Genomic DNA, 13,861 nt, shown 5'->3' on the forward strand with positions numbered 1-13,861 from the left:
CCTGCACGTGGGTGCTCAGTCAAGCCCGTGCTGTTTTCTGTGCACACCGGGCAGGCAGCAGCTTGTAGTGACATTGGTCAGGCTGTTCCATACCAAAGGCATCAATGAATAGTATGAACATAAGCTACCTCAAATATTTTTCCTTGGTTGATTCCTAGAGTCTGCAGCTAGATTCTGCTTCTTACATGGGAGAGATGCAATTATAAGCAAGCCAAATTATCTGAAGAATTCATGTGTACAAAATTTAAAGGAGTAGAGGAGAGTTTTTTATTCTTCTTCATCAAACTTAAAAAAATAAAAGCAACGAAAATTTAAACATTTCAGGAGTCCAAAACAAAACAATGTATCCGTTCATTTGCCAGGCCTATGAATCCAAGTACAAACTCTTTACTATTTCAACAGGTTTTCCCTTTTCCTAACTGGGATTTACCAAACTTAAATTTGCAAAAATTGCGTGGTTTTCTTCATAAATATTTTCTACTTATTAATTTGGCTGCCAAATGAGATTTCTTCAGTTTCTGGGAATTTCATTCTGGTACCAATAGTAAGCATCGTATTTGCCCTTCCTTGGGAGGAAAAAAAAATAAACATGCCCCATAATCTGTTCTACACCCTATTCAAGCTGTTACATATATACTGTACTGCAAAGCAGCTGAAAACAAAATTATGTATTTCAGCAAATCATCTGTTTTTCAGACATTTCTATGAACTGCAAGTGTGTAGTGAGCAGGTACAGTAGTGCTTTAATATATCATCAAGATAGACAATGTTTGAATGTACACGTTAATCTACATTTTTAGGAATTACAAATAAGACAACCACGTGCACAGTACTTTAAAATGCAGTGAACTTCTCTTCTAGTTGCATTGACAATACCAGTTCCTTACACAGTTGGATCTGGATAAAAGCTCTATTCCCAGTGTAAGAAATGTGACACTACAGGTACAACATTGACAGCTGAGATCATTAAGGCTCTGTTCTGATGACTTTTTTATTTCTCTGTGCACACCTCCCTCCTACTCTCTCCTCCTCCCAGTCCCTTCCCTCCCAACACACCTGATTTTTCTCATACAGAATGAAAAGCTCATTGGCTCCAGAGTACTCAGGAAGAAAAGCTGATAAAAGATTTTAACCTGAAAGTAATGAAATGTCTAATGAAATGTAGATTCATAGTAACAGCAATACCTGGTACTTACAAAGCTGTTTTAATTTTTTTTTTTTTTGGTATGGCAGAAGAAAACAGTATCCACATCCCATGGTGCTCAACACTCTGCAACAGGTAGCACACGGAGAAGAGTCCAGACTGAAGATCAGACAGTCAGATTGGGTCTCAGCAGTCTTTGTAAATTCCGAGGAAGAACAATCATCTCAATTTTTGAGATACAGAAGGTGAGGCACAGAAAACATAAATGCCTTGCTCAGAAACACACAGTGAACCAGTGGTAGACTTTAGGTCTGTTGACTCCCCAGCCACCAATTTATTTGTTGACCCGCTCTGTCCTCTTAAACAACTAAGAGAAGATCTTCTGAGATACACAACATGGGCCTACTATCATAGGGAAATCGGCATCAAACGCACACAGCCTGAGTGCACACTAACTTTTGGCATCTGTAGTCAGGTTTACTTTATAAAGAGGGCCTAAAATGCCCTCAAAAATTGATTTGGTGTAAACGACTAATACACGTAGTTTAATAGAGAATCAGGCTCACAGCAATTACTTTGTGGCATGCTGAGACCAGAATTAACTAACCGCTATAATTGCTAATGAATTAAGGCTGATTCTTGTTTATATTAAGGCCTCTGTATCCTTCTAAGACAGTGTAACTGTGCCTCAGTGCAAGTGAGAGTCAGGCTATTGAAAAAATTAACCTTTTGGTTCCCTTTGAAGTCAATAATTTTAGTGACCCTAAACAAATAAAATGACTGGAATCAAACAACTTGTCTCTGTACTAAGTAATATTTACAAAACGATTGTAAAAGGACCTACAATTAACCTGAGGGAAAACCAATTATATGTTTGATGAAGAAAAAAGTTACATTAGATAGACTTGTTGCCTGTCCTGAACACGGAGAATTGTGACACAATAACACACCTTTATATGAAGATAACTGGCTTGATGTTCAGAGGTTATGCCCAGATAAATTGTAGATGCTTATCAACTCTGGAGATCAAGTCATCTTGTTATGCTACTACAATAAAATAGAAATAGACTTATTTGGTACTTAAGTGCTAGACATATAGGGCACAGTTTGCATAAAGCTAGTGTGTGTTATATTCAGAGGAGCACAAAGATGACCTCAAGCTCAGTAAAATGCTACATGATGACAGATTTCTCCTGTTATTATTGTTATTATAAGATATTATGTGTTGCTTTCTTAGAATAGACATTCTCTTTCTTTGCCTTCTGTAGCCAAGCATTATTTTAGAAATTGTCTCCTCTCCAAATAACAGTTTTGGTTTTAAAACCTTCATTTTTTTGACAACAGTTTAACATTTGCTGGCTGAGAATAAAACAATCCTTGCTCTATTCACATTTAAGGCCTGGGTCTCCATGGGTTGCAGCATTTTAAAATTTATTTTTACTTCCAGTTAGAAGTAGTTTTATATTTTAAAGCTAACATGGAATTTGTTTGTGTAAATTAACATAATTCCCTAGGCATCAGTGTGTCTAGGATAATTACCCAGCTGAGGATCTGGCCTCCGAAATGTAACGCCAGTGGTTGGGAAGTATGTTTTGTATACAAGTCGAATAACAGCTGGATCATATGTGATGTTACATTTAGTTTCATTGGCAATTCAGAAAATATTTAATAAGAAATTTCCTTGCTTCTTTTCCCCATTTTTCGTATACAAATAAATCATCTTTTCTAAAACATTCTTTTTCTTTAGTAAGGCTTGTATTCATAGTCATATCAAAAGTGTTTGCTATTGGAGCAATCTTTCTGCTTGCTTTCTTTAGAATTATCTTTACTATGAAATTCTACTGCATTCTAAACTTCAATGGTCATTAGCAACCCTGCACTTGAGTAAAGAATCACATTAAAAAAGTATATGGTATAATATTTTCTTGTCCAAAACTAAAGCAGGATGAACAAAAGTAATGAGCTCATCTGATCCTCCCCTAGCAAGCCTGGATTTTAAACAGTATTCAAAATACAAAGCCCAGGAGAGGATGTTGTCACGATGATTATTGCACTTTCTCAGTGTCTTGCTATAGGAATAGTTTTTCCTTTAGCAATACATAATTTCTTTTCCTGAAGACCACACAAGGTTAATGTACTCTGTAAAAGAAAAAAAGCACTTAAAGTTTTATGAAGTTATGACCTAGACAGAAGGAGAAAAAAACAAATTACCGTTCTATGATTCAGCTATGATCTAATATTGTTTCAAAATTATTATTCTGTTATTTAGGTTGGCATCATCTTCTGAACACCCGATGTGCTCTTTGGCATGCTACAGATTCAGCAGATGCATTGTCTTCTGGGCTTTACAGCTTCTTCTGACGAATGTACAACATTTGGAACAAAGCCGCTCTTGACACCTTCCCATCCGTCTTGTATTGAGATTTCTCCTTTTTTCACAAGTTCATAGATGTCTCGTGTAAGAATTGTAAAAGACTCTTCAACATTTGTGGCATCTTTTGCTGAAGTTTCTATGTATTTCATACCACAGTCAGATGACAGTTTTTCAGCTTCTTCTCTTGTGACCTCACGCTGTGACACTAAGTCACATTTATGTCCTACTAACAGGAACACAATCTGAAAGGGCTGCACATGCATTTTTGCTTCTTCCAGCCAGTCTTTCACATGTTCAAAAGACCGTCGATTTGTGATGTCAAACACTAGTAATCCACCCACAGAATTGCGATAGTAAGATCGTGTTATTGATCTGTGAAGGAAAAAAAAAAGAAAAAGGAAAATTAAAATATATTTTTGCTTTATCTGTAAATAGGTAACTTTTCCATTTGGCCATGTGTTTTTATCTACTATAAGCTTTATGAGATATCTTTGCTTTTTTAAAACTGACTGGAATGTATTAATTTACATTCTACACACAAAAATGTTCCTTTTTCATTTTTTCTTACATTCAGAAGTCACTTTCTAAACATTCTTGAAGCCAACATCTCTAGTGCAAATTTTAAATGCTGAATTATTCTTCAAAATACTCTTAATTAGCAAACTGTGGCACACATTCACAGAAAAAAATATTTGTATTTATTTGTCAAATACTTGTAGGTGTTAAAGTCTGAGTCCTTCCTTCATTTTTACTCATACACTTCAGTTTGCTCTAATCACTTATTTCAAACTGAAATATATAGGCAGATGTTGAGAAAGCTGTAGCCTAACCTTACAAATGTACAGGTGTATCCTTTTGTGTTCCTTGCAGAAAAAGTCTTTGATAGAAAAAATTGTACAGATAATCATATTTCTTTGTGCTTGCAGAAGTCAACAGGTAACAGCCTGAGAAAGGAAACCCTCTAAAAACTGTCCAAAAGTAACTGAGCTGGGCAAACACACACAGCACTGGCCAGGAACACTTCTACCTCCAGCATCTCTCTCACACAGAAGTTCAAAAGCTCTTTATAATTGCATTTACTCTTTTTTTGGCACAAGACTTCTAGGACTGGCAACAGTTATTTTCTACTTTTGAGCCCTCATGTTCCAGAGCATTCACTGGAAGGAATTTTGGAAGAAAGAAACCCTTCCTCTGGTTGGAAAGAATTTTAATATGCTCTAGAAGAAGAAAAAATGTTTGTTAAAATTTAGAGAGAGAGAAATATACAGAGACTAAAAAAATATTGTTATATTTTTGTCATATTGTTATATGAGCAACAGGAGAGGATGGAGAAGGTGAGAAGAGACATTTTAAAGGAAGTGACATGCTACCAAGGAGTGGACACGAGCACTTGTTACTAACATAAATATATAGCTAGAGTATATATAAGTATTCTCCAACTGAAATGAGATGCAAAATCTCTATTAATAGTCATTATTTGAAATTATAATTTAGCCATGAATTAATTCCATTTTATCTCATGATTATGAAGAGGATGCAGCTTCAAAACTTTTGGGATCAGGATGAACTGTATGCAGTGATGTATCTTTCCAGAACAGTAGTTCCCTCTGATTTTCAGTTCATTGCATTTCATATAGGGTTTTATAACAATTTGAACATGTAATTATATAATTAGCAGCAGTAGTCGTATTACAGATAGGTAAATGCACAGCTAGATAAGACTTGGGTTTCTTGGCATATCTAAATACATTTAGCCACAGCAAAGGGCATTTGAAATGGTTGTCATAGAATCATGGAATCATTTGGGTTGGAAAAAACCTTTAAGATCATCAAGTCCCACCATTAACCTAACACTGACAAAAACCACCACTAAACCGTGTCCCTCAGTGCCACATCTACCCATCTTTTAAATACCTCCAGGGACAGTGACTCAACCACTTCCCTGGGCAGCCCATTCCAATGTTTGACAACCCTTTCAGTGAAGAATTTTTTCCTAAAATCAAATCTAAACCTCCCCTGGTGCAACTTGAGGCCATTTCCTCTTGTCCTATCACCCGTGACTTGGGAGAAGAAACCGACCCCCACCTTACTAGAATCTCCTTTCAGTAGCTGTACAGAGCAACAAGGTCTCCCCTCAGCCGCTCCTCATAGGACTTTTGCTCCAGACCCCTCACCAGCTTCATTGCCCTTCTCTGGACCCGCTCAGTGTCTTTTTTGGGGTAAGGGACTCAAAACTGGACACAGTACTCGAGGTGGGGCCTCACCAGTGCCGAGTACAGGGGGACGATCACCTCTCGGGTCCTACTCCCCACGCTGTTCCTGATACAGGCCAGGATGCCATTGGCCTTCTTGGCCACCTGGGCACACTGCTGGCTCATGTTCAGCTGACAGTCGACCAACACCCCCAGGTCCTTTTCTGCCCAGCAGCTCTCCAGCCACTCTGCCCCCAGCCTGTAGCGCTGCATGGGGCTGTTGTGACCCAAGGGCAGGACCCGGCACTTGGCCTTATTGAACCTCATCCCACTGGCCTTGGCCCATCGATCCAGCCTGTCCAGATCCCTCTGCAAAGCCTCTCTACCCTCCAGCAGAGCAACGCTTCCACCCAACTTGATGTCGTCTGCGAACTTACTGAGGGATCACTCGATCCCCTCATCCAGATCATTGATAAAGATGTTAAAGAGAACTGGCCCCAACACCAAACCCTGGGGAACACCACTCATGACTGGCCACCAACTGGATTTAACTCCATTCACCACAACTCTTTGGACACGGCCCTCCAGCTGGTTTTTACCCAGTGAAGCATACACCCCTCCAAGCCACGAGCAGCCGGTTTCTCCAGGGGAATGCTGTGAAAAACGGTGTCAAAGGCTTTACTGAAGTGTAGGTAAACAACACCCACAGCCTTTCCCTTACCCACTAAGTGGGTCACCTTATCATAGAAGATCAGGTTCGTCAAGCAGGACCTGCCTTTCATCAACCAGTGCTGACTGGGCCTGATCACCTGGTCGTCCTGTACATGCCATGTGACAGCACTCAGGATGATCTGCTCCATAACCTTCTCTGGCACCGAGGTCAGACTGACAGGCCTGTAGTTCCCCAGATCCTCCTTCCAACTCTTCTTGTAGATGGGCATCACAATTGCTACCTCCAGTCAGCTGGGACCTCCATTATTAGCCAGGATGGCTGGTAAATGATGGAAAGTGGCTGGTGAGCACTTCCACCAGCTCCCTCAGTACCCTCGAGCGGATCACATCTGGCCCCATAGACTTGAGTGTGTCAATACAGATAATAGGAGGGATTGTTTCTCTTAATGTTTAGAAAGTAGAAAAAGATGTTATTTTCTGTGTTCCCGGCAGCAGAGTCCATGGAGTGTCTCTCTGAACAGTCTGAATGTGAAAATGACAGGACCTTACCCTTAGATTAATTAAAATAGGCTGGATATGAAAAAGAACACATGCTTTTGCAAAGTTATTTAAGAGCATAAATGAGGGGTGTCACATTCTGTAAAGTGTTAAATAAAGGTGCAACAAAGATCTGTTTCAGGTTTTCTTAAGCACTTTTTTTGCTGTAGAGCAGTTGCAAACACAAAGAAGTACATTAAAGTAATTCAAGCGGTTCTAGGAAGAGCACAAGTGGGGTGACAAAAATGGGATTCAATTTGGAGAAGTGGAAGATGATACAACCTATTTTCATTAAAAAAAATAAATCTTGAGAACAGTTATGCCAAAGAAATGCAATAGCCAGGGAAGAAAATAGGTTAGTATTGAAAATACCATGTGTCATTTACCAAGCATTTCTATATAGAACGATATTATATCATGTGTCTATAAACTGGAGTACTGAAAAACAGCCTTTTGTGTGTTACTGGGTCCTTACACACAGGAGTCAGTACCCTCATCTGTTGTAACTCACTTCTGCAGAGATAGGCTAATTTACACTAGCTGATGATCTAAGCCATTACATTTAATTATGCGTATGTATTGCCTGTAACGGAGATGATTAAAAAGCATCTGTAACTTTGGGCTGTACATCACAAAAACTGGGTGAATATATGGGAGAGACAGCAGTTGTTTTTTCTACATTTTTGGTAGGTATAATTTGAAACTATTTTTCTCATTACCAAAAAAAAGGCTGCTATACTAGAAAGACTTTAGAAAACAGTAACAAAAGAAAAAAGTAACACAAAAGGTTTTAAAGATACATATGATATCATATTATATGGTTGTCTAATGCCTGAGAAAAGGATGATGTTAAATACGGTCTATAAATATTTGAATAGTTTTTACTATTAAGGTGAGTTATTATTTGCAATTCTATTTTAAAAGAAAATATTCCTGACAAACAATTCAAAATTTTGAAGCAGAAAGTTTAGACCATCAATTGGGAAAATTGTCTGGGCATGTGAATGTGGTAGGTCATTCAAAAGTATCTGAAACACCTTACAGATGCAAAATATTTGACTTAAATATGACAACCAGAGTAGATTGAGTATTAGACATGTATTTTTATAGACGGCTTAAGAGTTATTTGTATGAAGTGGATGTACTTCTGCTCACTTACGCCCTGTATCACACCCAGAAAGAATGAAAGAGCATTCACTTAGGTGGTCTTGGTAGACCTCTCTGCTTTTGTTTTAGTTTGGTTTTTTTTCTTTATAAAACTAAGTGAGAGGGCAATTTTTGCCTCTTATTAATATTATCGCTAAAGATTATAGGACTTTTAAGTGTCTTCAACAAGGCGTGGGCAGAATCTAAAGCTGTGCTCCATTTAGCTGCATATTTAGCCACGGTGGCTGACCATAGTTCCTGGTGACCGGGGCGGGCTGCAGCCGCTCGGCGGGGACAGCCCTGCCTTCCCTCTTAGCTCACACCAAAGCTGAAACCAAACCATCGCTCTGGGTGAGTGCCCCAAAGGGTTCTGCTTGGGGGGAATTCCCAAGAATGTACCAACACCCTCAGATGTGCTCAGGCTCCTCACAAAATGCAGAGGGACTTTATTTTAGCACAGTGGAGATACCTGTCTTCCACACGGATTCCTCATGCACGACTTCACAAGGCAGAGGCCAGTGTTCACTGAGCCCATGGCACTGAGGCTGCTCGAGGGCTTTTGCTCAGAAGACATAGAGCTTATAGATTCCATAGGTCATGTCAATGCGTATGTCTTCACTGAAAAGCTTGATGATGAGAGTGCATGGTAGCCAACAAAAGATAAGGAAGGCTGACAGTAAAAGGCTCTTTGTGCAACAGCTGTTAGACTTGTAGATCTCCTTGGGACAGATGTTACAAATGTGAAGAGTTTTTTTGTTTCCATGGAAAACTGAACAAGCACTGAACAAGAGCCTGAGTGAGCTTCAGTAAATGAACAAACCGCATCAGTCTCCAGAAGTCCCTCAAGTTGAAAGCACAGGCTAGCAGAGTGCTCGGGAGGATTTAAAGACTCTATCAGAGACAAGGTATCCGAGTATGGACCAGAGACAAAACCAGACTGGCCTTTTTTGTGTTCTTTCATGAGCAGGGAATTCACTTACATGATTGTACATGCTTTGGTAAGCGCTGCAAGATCGCACTATGAAGGCAAAATGGAGATTTTAACTCCCTTATTGTTGTTACTTTTTGAACAGAAGGAAAAAAACCTTAGCATTCTGCAAGTTTTTCAAGTCAAGATGAAGAACCGGTGGCAAGTCATGTTTGACGTAGTCCAGCTTACTCATAAAGGATGTTCAAATTTCCATTTCTCTAATTACTCCCATGCAGATCCTAAATTCTTGTTGAAGTGATGGCTTCTTGTGTAAACTTTGGTTCAGCTAATTAATGACATTAAACTAGCATTATAGAAGGGAATGTGTTACTTGCAGTGCTGTGATAAATTTTCTGTGGGGAAGGAGGGAGGGGGGATTACTTCCTTTAGTAGAGGGAAAGCCTTAAAATAGGGACAGGGTGGGATTAGGGTGAAATAATAATGGCCAAAGAGCAGCCTTTCTTCTCAAGTTGGGACAACAGCAATGAAGCCTCTTCCCAGGAAACCGTTCAGAGGAGGTGCTGGTTGGAAGTGGGAAGCAGACTTCTTTCTTAGAATTTGGAAAATCTGCCTGGGACTTTGAATGAATGGGAATTGTACTCTTAAATTCATCCCTGCATCTGTCTTTATTCATATATTTAGTTATTTATTTCATCTATTTATTTATTCATTTATTTCATATATTATATATACATATATTCTTATTTTCTCCCCCACTCCATATAAATAAATAGACATACAAAGCTCCTTATCTATGCTGTTGTTAAACATGGATTGCCCTAGCATCCTCCAGACCATCCTGAGTTTTTATTTTCAGCAAAAATACTTGTAGGAATAATATTTTTGCTCATTTCATACATGTTTGGCATTTGTAATAAATGAAAGGTAAATACAGACAAAGGGTTGGAGAAAATAAGTTTTTCCCTATTAGAACATGCTGAAAAGGTAAGACTACACTAAGTATTAAAAGGGAACCACGACACTTTGATACTGAATGCTGTGAGGTTCCTCCAGATGGTTCTGTATTTGAAATTGCTGGAGGTGAGAGTGCTCCTCAAGAAGCTGTATGTTGTCATGTACAATGATGATATGTTAGAATGTTTTTCCAAAGGGTAACTTTGAAGTCTTAAGTTTTAACTGGGAATATTTCTTAAATGCAGATAAATAATTTACAAAATTCTTTTGTAAATTATGACTTCCCATGTACAGCATGTGTTGGTTCTCCTAATTAATTCTGCCTAAACTACCATTATGGAAGGGGAAAATACTGTCTGGAACAGAAGTCATTATCTTTGTTTAATCTAAATATTAGGTTCAAGACGTAAGACCCTAAACAATAATCTCAAGAAAAGCCTTGGTAAGATGATGGCCAATGAACAATTGTTTCTGAAAATGAATGAGAAGATGTATTAATCACATCAGACTATGGCTTCAGGGTGCCTTTGAATCCGTCACAGTGTTTCTTTCTCATTATGATCTTACTGATCTTTACCAGATGAACCAAACTTTCACTAAAAGCTTTGTCTAATTTTGAAGACTTATTTTTATACTATGACTAAAGACTACATTGTATTGGTATTAATTTTGAAAATACATATTGCTTACTCAAAAAGAAGGTAAGAATAGTATTTTATTTTCAAGCCATGTGTTAGAAACAGACTGTATTTATTATGATAGACTACTAAAAAGTGGGTTAATATAATTGAGGCATCCCCACAATATTTTGCCTCTACGTTCTTGAAATGAAATGTCAGTCTTAGGACCACTACCAAGCACTTTATAGCCTTGGAATTTTCATTATTTAAATATACTGTTGGATTTAAACACAGGAAAATTATACAAACAGCGAAGTAGATAATGTGAAACAGCCAAAAGCAGCAGGTTGCTCTAAATGACAACTAATCTCAAGACAGAGAGAAACCTATGGTGTAGCCCTCATTTACCCTGGTCTGCATTACGGACCTGAGTCTATACTTAGCAATTCTGTAGGTTCTTGCTCTAGTTCTAGTAAGGTGTTAAAGTTATTGATTTTGTTGTTGTCTGTATGGCACCTGTCACAATGGGATCTGCTTGGTGATGCCATACTGATGTTGCAGTAAATAGTCAGTGACTGCCCTGTCTGAGCTTAAAATAAGTAAACTGTCCAGCACCAGTGTTTGCAGCTTGCTCACCCCTCTTGTGGAAGTGGTAAGAATCACTTTATTTGAGAAGTAATGCATGTTAAAGATGATTTCTAAGACCATGGATGTAATCCAGTTGAAATACAGTAGCATCAATGAACTAGACACATGTAAGAATTTTTCCAAAACAATTTCTCCAAGAAAACAAATGCTCTCTTTCATAAGAGTGTGATGGCACACCTTACTTTTCCCCTGGGAATGTCCCTAGAGCCTGGCATTAAATGAAGGGGGTTATTACACAGCCCTTCATGCAGCAAACTCCCCAGGGAGCTTTAAAGCCAGCTTTTTACCTCCTCTAAAGTCCCAATGCAAGTGAACCAGAGCAGAATTGCAAATCAGAACTGCAAACTGCTTGGCATTCCACAAAATTAGATTACCTCTTGGAATAATCAGTCCTTCCCCAAAGACCATCTCTGCTTGTGATCTGCAGTCTTCTCCATTAGCAGAGAACAGAATATGCCAGATTTTAAACTGTGGTGTATAACCTAGTAAAATATTTATAATTTACTTGACAAAGTGTAAAACAGACTATACAATAAACTCTATGATATTTAGTATACCAACTGGCAAGAAACTTTTAGCAGAAAAACTAACATGAATGTTTAAAAGTACTTCCTTCAGTTTGTTATCTTCTGGGTATTAGAAGAAACACAGATGTATACTAATGGTAAATTTAAAAGCAACCGGCTGCATGACTCATCACTGTATGTCCCCTGAGCATTCCCAGGTTAAAGGATGGCTATCATTTGATTTAAAATGTATGCAAAACTCTCTGCATTTGCATTCCTTTTATTCAAGTGCCTTGTCATTGGCCATCCTGGCTATTCGTCAGCAAATTCAAAATAAAGAGATTATACATTCTTAGTCACTTGTTTACAAGTATTTCACATTCTTTGCTGGAAAGCACAAGGAGGCTGAAGTGAATACTAAGAGCTTGTTATTATCACTGTTAATTTCTTTGCTAACCCTTCAGAGGTCCGACTGCAAAAATGCCTATAAAGTTGTGACTCATGCAAGCTCAGGAAAGTTTTCTGTTGTTCCACTTGTTATTAAAAAAAATAATTGGGGTTGGTGTCCCCTGGTAAGACAGTGAAGCTGAGTGCGAGTATCTGCACAACTGTTGCAGCGGAAGACAGGGAACATAAAAGAATCAATTCTGGCCAGCGAGGAGACCCATTTCAACCCTGCTGGCTGCTGGCACCCCAGTAACAAGTGTGTGGGTCAGGTACCACGTATCACAACAGGTACATAGGCTACACATTAGCCTCCTACTCCAGTTCATACCTACTGAACCCCAAGTCCAAACTAAAATCTGTACACAACTTGCCCGAAGGGGCAAGTACAATACAAGGGGCAGATACAATAAAGCCACAACAACAAGTGAATGGTAGTACCAGTATGTATGTTGGGGAATGACCATGACTCTTTTGGGGCAGGAAAAGGGGGTGGTTTGGCTCCCTGTTTGTGTCAAAGAGGAGAAAGGAGAGGATTTAATACTCAATGCAGCATTTGAGATATCTTAGCTACACTAGAAATGACAGAGGTATTAGTGAAGGCTCCTGGCAGCCAGCAGAGCGGAGCAGGTGCAGGAGGCAGATAAAACACTAATAAGGGGCTGTAGCTGGCTGCCCAGCAGCTTACACGCTGCCAAGGCTGCACTGGGGCTCGCAGTGCTGCTGTGCTGGAAGGAGGCAGAGCAGGGAGGTGGCCTGGTCTCACCAGATTGCATGGGAGGGAGAGTCACAGCAGAGGGAAATACTGCAGGGGAGGATGAGTTCGGAGGTGATGACAAAGTAAGAAATGCAGAGTGAAGCAGGGGCCTCCTGCTGCAAAGAAGGAAAAAAATGCAGTGGAGGGATTGCTACCCTTGGGTGCAGGGCATGAGGGCAAGGATGAGGGAGGGAAGGAAAAACACAAGGCCACTTGTTACCCCCTAGTGTAAGCTGGGAGGGGAAGGGTAGCTGTTCCCTGCTGTGTGTGGAGGGAAACACTGGGGAAGAAGACAGCTCCTGGTGGGGAACTGGTGGGCAGTGGGGTGAGTGGGATGGTGGGCCACAGGGCTGGGGGCACCAGCAGGCAATGGGGTGGTGAAGCTGGATGGCACGGGGGTGGAGGGCTCTTTGTGGCACAGCAGCCAAACGGGTTCAGAGTGAGACATGCTGGGGGGAAGGGGAACTCCTTGGGGCAGTTGGACGATGAGGGTACGGTGTCCGGGAGGGTGCCGGGCACCGGCAGGTCTGGGGGGCCGTAGGGGTGTGGGGGGGAAGATCCCGGGTCCTGTACCTGAACCGCTCCTGCCCCGCCGTGTCCCAGAGCTGCAGCTTGACCCTCTTGCCGGGCTCGATCTCCACCAGCCGGGAAAAGAAGTCCACCCCCACGGTGGGGTCGGAGTGCAGGGGCCCCGGGAAGCGGCCCTCGGTGAAGCGGTGCAAGAGGCAGGACTTGCCCACGGTGGAGTCGCCCAGCACGATCAGCCGGAACTGGTAGATCCAAATCGCCGCGTCCATGGCGGCCCCGGCCTGGCCCGCCTCCGCCTTGGGGCTCTTCCTGGGGCTCCTGCGCGGCCGGTGCCTGCACCGCGCTCCGATCGCCCCAACGCCCGGCATCGGCGCAGCGGGCGGGCGGCGGCGGGGGCGGGGGTGCGCG

The 13,861-nt window shown here is 40.8% G+C and overlaps 1 protein-coding gene across 1 annotated transcript; it reads right to left on the minus strand.

Moving 5' to 3' along the window:
* Positions 1-720: 720 nt before the first annotated feature.
* On the minus strand, positions 721-13,777 carry RAB39A (RAB39A, member RAS oncogene family). Its single transcript, XM_014965715.1, has 2 exons — positions 13,499-13,777; positions 721-3,890 (listed from the first exon to the last, which is right to left on the minus strand). The coding sequence occupies exons 1-2, from the start codon at positions 13,720-13,722 to the stop codon at positions 3,464-3,466; spliced, it is 651 nt and encodes a 216-aa protein (XP_014821201.1). The 5' UTR covers positions 13,723-13,777; the 3' UTR covers positions 721-3,463.
* Positions 13,778-13,861: the final 84 nt, after the last annotated feature.

Source organism: Calidris pugnax, unplaced genomic scaffold (assembly GCF_001431845.1).
Source record: "Calidris pugnax isolate Ruff unplaced genomic scaffold, ASM143184v1 scaffold20, whole genome shotgun sequence".
Taxonomy (NCBI): Eukaryota; Metazoa; Chordata; class Aves; order Charadriiformes; family Scolopacidae; genus Calidris; species Calidris pugnax.